The sequence below is a fragment of the Osmerus eperlanus genome, chromosome 5, assembly GCF_963692335.1.
Source record: "Osmerus eperlanus chromosome 5, fOsmEpe2.1, whole genome shotgun sequence".
Taxonomy (NCBI): Eukaryota; Metazoa; Chordata; class Actinopteri; order Osmeriformes; family Osmeridae; genus Osmerus; species Osmerus eperlanus.
In genome coordinates, this window is record NC_085022.1 from 15607069 (window position 1) to 15619003 (window position 11935).

At 44.4% G+C, this 11935-nt stretch overlaps 2 protein-coding genes across 2 annotated transcripts; one reads left to right on the forward strand and one right to left on the reverse strand.

Annotated features, from left to right (window-relative positions):
• The first annotated feature begins 1641 nt into the window (after window positions 1-1641).
• Window positions 1642-4312, forward strand: snx20 (sorting nexin 20). The gene is made up of 5 exons (XM_062461930.1): window positions 1642-1809; window positions 2373-2436; window positions 2654-2793; window positions 2874-3010; window positions 3307-4312. The coding sequence occupies exons 3-5, from the start codon at window positions 2670-2672 to the stop codon at window positions 3976-3978; spliced, it is 933 nt and encodes a 310-aa protein (XP_062317914.1). The 5' UTR covers window positions 1642-1809; window positions 2373-2436; window positions 2654-2669; the 3' UTR covers window positions 3979-4312.
• Window positions 4249-11791, reverse strand: unc45a (unc-45 myosin chaperone A). The gene is made up of 19 exons (XM_062461929.1): window positions 11599-11791; window positions 11189-11381; window positions 10930-11105; window positions 10745-10834; window positions 10473-10640; window positions 10050-10218; window positions 9360-9530; window positions 8956-9127; window positions 8484-8784; window positions 8267-8361; window positions 7492-7633; window positions 7193-7333; window positions 6937-7064; window positions 6785-6851; window positions 6511-6624; window positions 6158-6273; window positions 5756-5873; window positions 5301-5456; window positions 4249-5093 (listed from the first exon to the last, which is right to left on the reverse strand). Exons 1-19 carry the CDS (start codon window positions 11620-11622, stop codon window positions 4815-4817), a joined length of 2820 nt encoding a protein of 939 aa, XP_062317913.1. The 5' UTR covers window positions 11623-11791; the 3' UTR covers window positions 4249-4814.
• Between the last annotated feature and the right edge of the window lie 144 nt (window positions 11792-11935).

The window sequence follows — 11935 nt, forward strand, 5'->3', positions numbered from 1 at the left end:
CTTCAAACTGATATTACTAATTACTCTGACCTTGAAAAAAAAAAACTGCCAATGGCTCTGATCAACAAACATTAAAAGCCCTGCTTTTAAGAGTCTTATAAACATCAACACAAATTTACTGTTTTTTTTTTTTTTTTTACTGAGTGCCGCCTTGTACATTAGCTATATTCTCTGCATAAACGATCTATTGATTCAGTTTCACCACTAGTCAATCTCAAAATGGCTTTGACATTTCCTCACGACCTTTGAGTTCCTTGATTGTTATCTCCTCACATCTCTGTCAGCTAAAGCTGTGGTACGACTGGTCTATGGTGACCTTTTTGTAAAAACCTAAACCATGATTACTAGAAAGAAGTTGACGACTATGTCATCTTACAAAGTTCTCTCAACCCTGGACCTCAGGGCACCCCTGTCCTGCATGTTTTAGATGTTTCCCTGCTCCAACACACCTGATTCAAATGAATGGGTCGTTATCCAGCTCTGCAGAAGCCTGCTTATGACCATTCATTTGAATCAGGTGTGTTGGAGCAGGGAAACATCTAAAACATGCAGGACAGGGGTGCCTTGAGGACCAGGGTTGGGAACCACTACACACAATACCTTTTCCGATTCATCAGGTTACAAACTTGCACATGAACTAAATCAGAAATACATATTGTGTATGATACATTTATGATTTTGCATTAATGGTTTTATTCATGTCCAGCCTATGTGATGGAAACTGACATTAGCATTCAAGCTAGCATGCTCAAATCCACAATGAAATCAACTCATCTCACACAGCTGGTTGTAAACTAAACTGTTCACACCAGCCTTGGAACAAACAAAGAATTATGCTCACTCACTGGTACAGAGAGAAATGTATCAAAACTGATAAATAAATGCATAGCGCGAGCCTGCTGGCTTAAACAATGGACCACAATGAAATGCCATTGTTTCTTTACAGGCCCTCGTTTATGTGCTGATTTGCTGTATTAGACAGACACTGGCTTTCACTGGGTGAGGATTGTTTCATAAAAGGCCACTGGTGTTAACATAGAGGACAAAGCTCGTATCTGGATAAATGTCAAAGTGTACTGTACAGAAATAATTAAGTTGTGTCATTGATGTATTTAAAGTCATTTGCATATGTAACAATGTGCGTGTATTTCAAAATATGATATGAAAGCATTATATATTTACTATTTTGGGGGTAAATGACAGGTATGCCTGTAAATAACACAAAAAGGAAACAGACAGGGAAGGTTGTGGTGCATTGTTTGTAGTATACAGTACATGCAATGCAATGATTACAGCCTGGGCGTTTAAAATTTGACCTTTCACTTTGGAGTTCACTGGCTAAAGATGCTGAGTGTGCTCTATGCAAGACATACAGTAAGTATTTCAAGATACTAAGCCTAGAAATAATAAGTATAATCTATTACCGCCTCCATTACAGCTACACTCCTGTGAACACTGAGGAAATGAATGTGCAAAAATTGTTTGCGCAAGTCTCCATCTAGTGGACAACTGCGGCACTGTTCGAGACGGTAGTCGTACAAGCCACCCTCGCTAAGCTTCTTCCCTCAGCTAAGCGAGTGTAGTTACTGAGCTCAGTGCTAACAGCTTTGTTTGGTACACAGGTCAAATGGCTCAGCTAGGTTGGTACTTATATATAGGAACATTGTACGCTGTGCATACAAAGTTCTACTGTTAGAGAACGACTGGATTTGGGTTGGATTGAGCACAAGACCACCGCAGAAGACATGAAAAAAGGAAATTGGGCAGAAAAAAAGGAAATGAAATGATATCATGACTCCATCGATTTATGTAAGTCACTGTGGTTACACCATCTCCAAATGCCCTACAGATGGCAATTTACTTTCAACATATTACACAAAACATACATGTTGCATAACGTAGATTTTTTTTGGCCTAAGCATCTTCAAACTTGGGGTCAGAGTAGAGGGTGTTGTATGAAAATGATTTTGTGTATTGGTTTATGTTATTGTGTCTGTTAATCCTGTAAACAAGAATTTCCTACTGAGGACAAATAAAGATTTCAAAAAAAAAATTCTTTCCGACGCTGCTTTTGGTTCAAATAAGCATGGTGGTACAAACTGGCCAAACAAATTGCACAAACTCCCTTTCCACCAGTCTTTACTGAGCTGTAGACTTTCACTTCCTCTTCCCCTCTCTTCCTCCTGTTCTACTCTTGCATACTATTAATTCAATTCTAAAACACTTCCCTTTCTCAGTATTCTTCTATTTCTCTTTTTGGCCTATCAAGAACACCAACGCTACAAGTGCCTTTTCTACACTAGGCTACAGTATGTGACCTAGTGTGAACCCAGTTGCATGTTGTGATTCACCTACTTGTGTCTGTTTTGAAGATTACAAAGAGCAGTCATAGACCTCTAATAACAAACAGTACTGCCCAGTACAGCAGGATTCAAGGTAAGAGTCTCTAGCGTTTGGGACTTTTTTTTATTACATGTCTAACAAAAAAAACAAAATTGGTTCTGGTTTTCATTTGGTCATTTAATATGATTGATATTGTCATGACAACACATTGGTATCATTTGAGTTATTTACCCAATAAAATGTATTCAAATTAAATAGTACTTCTATATTTGTTTTTCAATCTCTTTTGATGTGTCTGTATTTCCTTGAGGGTTGGGACAGTCAAAATGAAGAGTTCAAATCCCCATCCAGCAACAGTGGGGAACTTGGAGCCAGTTTGTGAGGCAGGGCCCAGTGACAAGTACCCAGAGGATTCAGTACATTGGGGCTATGAAGACCTAAACCCTTCGGGTATGCTGCACATTGTATTTTGAAATCCAGAGCCTTGTACACCCTTGTCCAGTTTTGTAAATGTGTGTTTTTGTGTACAGACTCTAGCTCTTCCTGCATGACTACCAAGGAGCTTCAGCAGTACTGGAGAGCGGAGAAGCAGAGACTGAGACCAATCAAGCTACTTTTTGAGATTCCTTTGGCACGCACTATAGATCAGACCTTAACTAAATATGTGGTAAGAACACTTTTGTACACTCAAATACATTTGCCACACAAATGTAACACAAATGTTTTCCAGAATATTGCTATAAGCTTCAAAATGTTTTAACTGGTCAGATGAATCTTTACTTTAAATCTAAATTATGAAGAGAATTGTCAAACGTATCACCACTTACCATCTGATTAGATGAGTTCCCTATACTTACATCCTCCTTCTTAGAAAGATGCAATGAGTTGGCCATGTATTTCCAAATTGCAACAGTAGTGGGGTTTCAATGGTCAACCTAAATTCATCGCACATTTGATCGCCAGGTGTACCAGATCGTGGTGATCCGCTCAGGTAGCTACGATTCGCAACGAGTGTCTGTGGAACGTCGTTATAGCGACTTCGCTCGCTTTCACCACCAACTTCTACAGAATTTCAACGAGGAGCTCGAGGATGTCAAACTTCCTCGGAAATTTCTAACCGGTAACTTCAACCCAGATTGTATATTGGAACGTCGTCTGGCACTCCAGGACTACCTAGGCCAGCTCTATGCCATTCGCTGTGTCCGACAGTGCCGCCAATTTCTGGATTTCTTTACGGAGCCCGAGCAGATACGTGCATATGGGCTTCTACGCTCGGGCCAGTTTCAGATGGCATTGGAGTTGCTACATGTGGTATTGGACCTTCAGGAAAAGTTGGCACAGTGGTATAACCCAGTCCAGCTGGTGCCTACACAGTGTGCCCTTGCTGTATGCCATCGGGACCTCGACGAACAAGTGATAGCGTTCGCCATGGGTCAAAGAGCTCTGCCTGCAGTGAGGCGTTATGGGATAAGACGCTATAGAGGACCGCTTTTGGCTATGCTGGTTGATTTGGGGTATCAGTTGGGTCGACCTGTGGCACAGTTGCAGGAAGAGTTGACCCAAGTCAAGGATGCAGAAAGAGGACAGGTGTCATTCCGCTCCTTGAAAGAGGTAGTGGTGCAGGAATTCATCTAAATGAGATATGTTGTGCTTGCCATAATGATCGCATGGAGCTTCAATTTGGTCTCTACACTCTAAAATGACTGTCTAAATGCATGGCTTTCATAAAAGTTACAATGAGGTTGTTTTCCATTTTTTCATTTAAGGCTTTAAGTGGTTTCAACAGTTTGGAATGACAGTAGTTCTAATAAAAAATGTCTAAAGATGTTATGGTATTTTTAAAATTTTATCAATCTACTGTGTCAATTGTTTGTCACAGCAGGTCTGAAATATGAAATGCAATAATTGAAAGCATAAAATATTGTTTATTTAAAAGACTCTTCTGACTCCCAAACATGACATTTGGAAATGTATAAGACTAGGAAATGTGATCTTCAGTAAAAAAAAAAAGGAATGAATCATGATACTGGTGCAGGTGTGCAGAATGTGTTCACAGTACATAATTAACAAAGTAAAAATAAAAATGAACAAGTTTGGAATGGGAAAAACAAGTTACAAGGTGGTGCAGATTAAATAGTATTCGGCATGAATATAGTGTGGTCAAGTGACACTCTTGCTGGCTGAGTATTGTACCTCGGCAGATAAATACTGAACAGAGTGTTGTGAAGGTGCAACAACCCTTGCAAACCAGCTCACAGATTAGGTCCTACAGAACTGAACAGTTTCCAAAATCATTTCGTAGGAGCAGTTGGTGGCCTTTTTACCTTCCCAAACCAGCCTGCAGTTCTCACAGTTTGCTAGCGGCTCTTCCAATTATTTCGAAGCCAAAAGTAATAATAGGGGGAATGATGTCTTATTTTGCGTCACACACACACACTCACGCACACACAAACCCACACCCACACATGTCCTCAGGGTTCAGTACCCTCTCCTCCCTCTCCGCTCTTGATAATGCCATACTCTATGGCCTTGTCCAGGCACTGCTGGGCTGCCCTGGAGATGGACTCGTGCTCGGCAGCGCCCCCCTTGGCCAGGACAGAGAGGATCTCCAGCACCTCGCTCTCCATCAGGCTCTCGGCGAGGCTCCGCTGCGCCTGCATCAGGTTCATCACGACCACCGCGCCCCTGTGACGCAGGTCCTTATTGTCGCTAAGCAACAGGGCCTGTATGATCTCCAACCAGTGAGTGGTCTATGAAACAATGACCGGAAACAGAGAAAGAAGACAATAGATAACTTCCAAAAAGGAAAATACAGCCCTAAAACTGTCGCCATCACTAGCATCTGATTTGATATTTCTCCTAACATTCGACTCCAGTGTTGACATCCTCCGTATATACGCGGTTAATGGTTAAGCGAGCAGGTGTTTAATGGAGGCAGGTTGAGGGTGGAAGCTCACCGTCCCAGGAATGCGAGCACACAGCTCAGGTTGCTCAGAGGTCAGCATGGCCAGGGTCCCTGAAGCTGCTCTCCTCAGCCTCTCGTCATCCTCCCCACTGTAGAGCACCAGCATCTTCAGACGGTCGTTCCCTTCAGCGAGGTACAGCTTCTGCACCTGCACAGGGCCGCCCAACAACACACGGTCACTAGGGAACAGGACTCTTCTGCCTTACACATCTCCCAAATGCTCGGATGTGATATGATAGGTGTGATCAGAATCCGTTCCTTATCACACAGCTTTTGCTAATCATGTCATTTTGGATCGGTTCTTTTCCAAGGAAGGGAGGAATTAAAACAAAATGTTTTTAGACGTACAATAGGGGTGCAGCACCTCCCTAGTGTTTTTCCTCTAAGCCCTGTTTTCACACAGTTGTGCTACCAGATGTGATGTAACAATGTGAAAACGTGTCTCACCTCAGTACTCAGAACCAGGTTGCACATGCATTCTGTAGCCGCGGCACGCACCAGGTCGTGCTCCTCAAACATGTATCCCTCCACCTTAGCCACAGCTTTCTCCTTGATGATCTTCTGTCTGGGAACCAATGTAAAGTAGTACTTGTTATTATGAGAACTATACATTTATTATATACTGTATATTATTATATAGATGAAAATGTAGATATGGATTTATTTATTTTACTTTATCGTTCAGCATTATTACAGATTCTTAAAAACAGCTGCCATTAAAAAACACAGAATTATTGTCGAAGCTAAAAGCGAACACGTCGAAACCTAAAGTACTTTATCATTCAGGAGCCTGCATACACAGAGGAATGTGGTTTTGTCGTCTGAACAGAGACTGTTCTTCGGGCTGACCTGAGTCTCTCACTGATGCCTGCCAGGTTGGTGAGGGCCATGAGAGCCTCGAAGTTCTGCAGCAGAGTGCATTCCAGACAGAGCAGGCTGACAAGCGGACGCACCACCTCATAGATCTGGCGCCGCGGCGTCGGAACAGAAGGGGAAGTTCAGGATTACAGAGACAGATCTTCCCATGAGGCATTGTTAGTTACACAAAGACATGTCTCCAGAAAACAGCTTTCAATTACCGGCCCTTCCATACCTTTTGTGGTTTTAGTAAAGAAATGAAAGAAGTGTAAAGATTTACAAAAAGAAGGTGAAACGGTTTCACAGAGAAGGAAGATGGTGATGAGGAGGGGGTCATTGCTCACCCTCTCCCCAGGGAAGGCGATCTCGGGGTTGGATGTGATGGTGATCTTGGCCAGGGCCTGGGCAGCCTTGGTCCTTCCCACGTCTGTGCTCTCTGACACCAGGGGAAGCAGAGCCTGGGGAGGGGAAGGGAAGGCGAACCGAGTCACATGCTGAAGGATGACAATGCAGTATTTGAAACCAAATACTTTTGCTTGAGTTTAGTGTAGCATGATCCAGGCAAGATCAACCAAGCACAGGTTTGATTCGTGGTGTACAGTGAGTGAGTAGCCTCACCTTTCCTCCACCCTGCGCCACCACGGTACCCCTGTCCTCCTGCCTCTCAACCACAGCCAGGAACACCCTGCCGGGGACAGAGACTTGGGAGTGAGGGACCAGAACTTTCACGCTGACGTACAGTGAAAAGTGCCCACTCGTGGATTTCCTACCTGGCGATACACTCCCTGCAGCTCTCTGTGAGGGCAGGGCTCTCATGTTTGACCATGCACACCAGAGCGGACACCACGCCTGCCTCCAGCAGCTTGGACAGACGCTTCTCCACGAACGAGGGGCTGTCCTGAGACACAGAGACACTAACCAGGGTCAGCAGAGCAATACCAGAATAAAAAAAAAATACTAATAACAATAAAGGGCTGTAGCGTGTGAGCAGATCACCGCAGGGAGACAGTAGTTACTGTGCTGTACCTTGGGGTGTTCTTCAGGTACGTGCTGCTTGGCATACTTGGCCAACTCCACCATTTGAGCATCTGGTTTCTCCACATCATAGCTGTTGGTGCAGTTCACCAGAGTGGAGCCCACTGCAAACAGCACAGTCTTGTCCTCAGACTGCAAGGAGAGGCAATTCTCAGTCAATGTCTGAACACTGAAAATGCAAACACAAGCTCAATCTTAAAATGAACACTACCAGTACATTTGACATACAAATGAGTTTGAGAGACTTGAAACCGAAGTGCTCAGGTCATAAAACCAAAATTGTGCAGAACCTTGGCAAGCTGAAACATGGCCTGGAGGGCATTCTTGTCTTCCACTAGGTCTTCTTTCACGTCAGCATCGAAGGTCAGGTACGCCAGGCCCTCAATCGCCCACCGCCGAGAGGTTGGGGGCAAAGACTCATTACACAGCCACCTGTGACGGCAAGGAACATGTTTAAGCTGCATATCAGGAGCTGGGATGTGAGCCCTATGACAACATTAGAGCCCGACCGATATATCGGCGGCCCAATATTATCGGCCGATATTGGGCATTTTCCAAACTATCGGTATCTGCATTTAAAATGGCCGATAAATGAATACTAATGTTTTTATTTTATTTTTTTATTTTTTTGTGTTTTTGTTCAAAGGACTTTAAGTTTCATATCTTAAGTTTGTATTTTTATACATTTTATTTATTTAGAAACTGCATTAACATATTATTTTAGTGAGGAAATAATAACAGGATTAGTCAGATGGCTGAGCAGTTAGGGAATCGGGCTATTAATCAGAAGGTTGCTGGTTCGATTCCTGGCCATGTCAAATGACGTTGTGTCCTTGGGAAGGCACTTAACCCTACTTGCCTCGGGGAATGTCCCTTTGCTTAGTCGCTCTGGATAAGAACTTTTGCTAAAAGTGACTAAATGTAAACTACAAATAACTACAGTTAGGGAAATCAGTTTGTTTTGTTACGCGTTTCTGGATTTTTAAAATATTTTTTTATTTTGTATCGGCCTTAAAAATCCTTTATCGGTCGGGCTCTAGACAACATAGACGTTGCCTGACATACTTCCTGCACTGCTTGGCCAGTTTCAGCGTTGAGCCTTCCGCAAACTGCTTCATGCTGAAATCTGTACCTCCTGCTGACCCCAGCTTACACAAACCCTGTACGACAAAAAAAAACATCCACGCTCAGTCCACAAACTCAAAACCATCCACACAATATAGTAGTATGTCCTTGAGCAAACACGCATGTGTCAACAATGGAAACTTGCTAAAGCACTCACCACAAGAGCTCTCACGCGTATCCGGTCATTCTCACTTTTCTTGTAAAGGTCTTTGAGCAGGGCCACCCCATTGGCTGTGATGAAAGAGGCTCTCTTGGCCTTGCCCGCAGCGTGGATCAGAGCCTCTACGGCCACCTGCTGGTGACAGACGTCCTCGGAGGCACACAGAGCGATGACAGCGTCCATCATGCCTGACATCTCCAGGGTCCTGTTGCCCACATCGCTGGGTCCTTGCAGCAGCACTGACACAGTCTGAATGGCTCTCAGCTTGCTCTCCAGCCCGGGGCGGCTAAAATGCTGCCTGCGTGGAAAAGCAACAACATGCAAAGAATATACTAAGAAGAGTACTTGCTAAGTGTACATATATTGACAGTACTCATTATCGACAGCCATTTGTTTTTCATGTCTGGCAGTGTATCCCTGTCCAAGAAAACAACTACATGTGACAGAAACCTTGGGCACGTAGACTTACTCGACATATTCCTCGCACAGTTTGTTAAAGTTCTCCCGCTCCGCGTCACTTTTGAGGTCCTCATACAGCTTGCTAAGCAGCACAGAGCAGCTCATGTGTGTGTTGTCTGTGAGGGGGGGTCCATCAGAGATGTCAGGAACAGTCCCCGCCACCTCCAGAATCTTCTTTAGCCCTGCAGAAGGACGCCACAGATACCATTCAGAGTATAAACAATGGACTATACACAAGTAGCCATGTCAACCACCAGATAAATAGATGGCTTGACGGATACATGTATTAATCTGACAAGACCAGAACAAGAATCATGAATATCATGTATATGTCACCAAGGGAAATTTGTGTTTGAATCCCAGACCGTCGAATGTAAGAATGTATGAAGATACAGTTTGAGGAGGAACTCTTACCCTGGTCTATGACCCACAGCGTGAGGGTGTTGTCAGGGTTCCGTTGGGACTTGCGAGGCACCTGTTTGACTAGCAGGTTGAGGGCACTGTCCCGGCCTGGCCCAGACACGCTGGAAGCTGGCATCATGTCCACCAGGTGGCGAAGCATAGAGCGCAGCTCTCGAGATGGCTCTACATCACATGCATACAATTATAAACATGTCCTTTGTTGTCATTTAAAGCTACACCAGGTAATAAAATAAAATACATTCAAATGTGAGGAACGGCACCCCCAGTATTTGTCTGAAGTTAAGCTCTTTCATTCAGCTTGAGTCTGATTGACAGTGGTTTCACAAAATAAGCCAAGGTGGAAAGCCCGCCTCGCCACTGGCAATTGGCTGGAACAAGAGAGCTGAAACGTAATTGTCTGGAAAGTAGTGGACCTTACACCACTGGCACTGACCTATCTGTGTTGCTAAACAACTCTCAGTGGGCCTCATTTATTTTTATGAAAAGAAACGTACCAATTACAGTATTCCTTTACAAGAGACCTTTATCCCAAGCAATTTATGATACATGCATTTCTATAGATTAAACCTTTAAGAAGTCACTAAACTTACAACTGTCTTGGCATTCTGTACATTTGTTTTGAGAACCCACATTCAACTACAAATGAAACATAGAAAGCCACCTGGATTATTATTATCTCACCTGGAAGCATGGCCTCGTTTTTCCCTCTAATCTCCCTCATCATGCCTTCCGTCAGGGCCTCAAACATGACCTGCAGCAGGTGGCAGGCAGCCAGGGACACAGTGGATGCCCCTGAGCCCATGACATCACACAACTGCTCCATCCCCAACTCATTCACTATAGCCATGGTCTGGGAAAAGACATATGTCAAATACGATGTGTTATTACGTGGAACAGCAAGAATACAGAAGCAGCTGGTGTTCTGATAAACGGCAAGAGCAGCATCTACTGCGGGGCGGACGAGAGATGATTTGTTTGAATGACCTTACAATGGAACATGTACTCCTTATCATCTTTGGTCTAACTCGATCGAGTCATGTCAGATCAGTCATTTGATTCAGAGGAAGGCGGGACCCAGAGACTAGAACACAACCAGGTACTCACTCTAGACTGGTGTCCTGTGCATAAGCCAACCATGGTCCTCAGAGAAGACAAGACCAGTTCCTCCTGCTTCGAGGCCAGCAGCCTCTGGATCAGCTTCACCCCGTCGTTACGGAAGATCTGCTCGGCTCCCGCCTCCTCTCGCGACAACACCACCAGGTTCTGAGCAGCCTGAACCAGAGGAATGGAGAACATCCCACAATCACGGTTGTCTTCCCGCAAGGCCTGACAGATGACCCCCCCCCACCCCCCCCACCCCATGGTTGGTTTCATACCTTCTGCTTGTCTGAGGCTTTCGCTGAGGCATCGAGAAGGAGAGAGAACATCTGCTGTACACGGGAGTCTGTGGAGTTCATCTGTATGGACTACAAAGCGTGCGAACAAAGGTCAGAATGTGAAATAAGGACAACAGGTTATCCTTTCGTGGAGGCGTTTCCCTTGCGGCAGATGGCAAAATCACCTTCTGCTGGATCTGTGCTCCCATCTGCCTCAGCAGCTCCTGGAAGGCCTTGTTCTTGGGCTCCAGTTGAGCACATCGTTGAGCATCCATGAATGCCTGGTCAAGGCGCCCCAGTTTCTGGAGCGCCTGAGCTCTTCTGAACAGTGCTTTCACATCACTTGGGTCAGCATTAAGAGCTGATAAGGGGAAAGTAACATATTAGCATTCCTGACCTTTTTCTATTTATACTGCCATCAAGTTCATTCACTGTTTTTCACACCTTTAGATGCGTCAACTTCTGCTTTGGTGTAGTCCTCTAATTTGAGGTAACAGGCTGAGCGGTTGCGGTGCAGCACAGCATTCTCTGTTTGGCTGTCGCTCAGCTTGAGTGCCTTGGAGTAACAGCACAGAGCCCCCTGCATGTCCCCTGCCTTAAAAAGGGCGTTCCCCTCTTCCTTTAGGGAAGCGGGGTCCTGAGTAAATAAAGTGCGAAAAAAGAGGGCTCGCTTTGTTTCACAAACGTCATAGCAGCAACGTAAACGAAGCATACAATATTGACGGCAAAATTAATGTTACAGTAGGATTATTGATTTGGTCTTGGGAATTGTGTAGACAGCTCGTTCCAAATCTAATCATCATTGCTAACGTAGGCTAAGTTGTCTAGGCAGGGTTTCCACTCAATTATCTTACCTTATCTTTTCCGTTTAAACTCATGCTCACTCCAACAGATACACCCTGATAATATTATATGGGCAATCTGTAAATTAAATTGAAATGTACCACGATTAATGCTGAAATTAAATTAAATTCAACTGAACTCCAAAGTTCAGCAACATTTCAGTTGCCAGTTCGATGCTCTTCCTGGTGTTGGGAACACGCTGATGACGTGTCAGGCGCAGCCCCGCCTTCAACACGCGCTGTATTACCGTAAAAGGCAGAGAGCAGCTCTAATGTTTGGAGATTGGAGAATGGAGATGGAGCTGAGCAGTTGACCCCTAATCTGCTCCGTACTTTATTTGGTTACAAT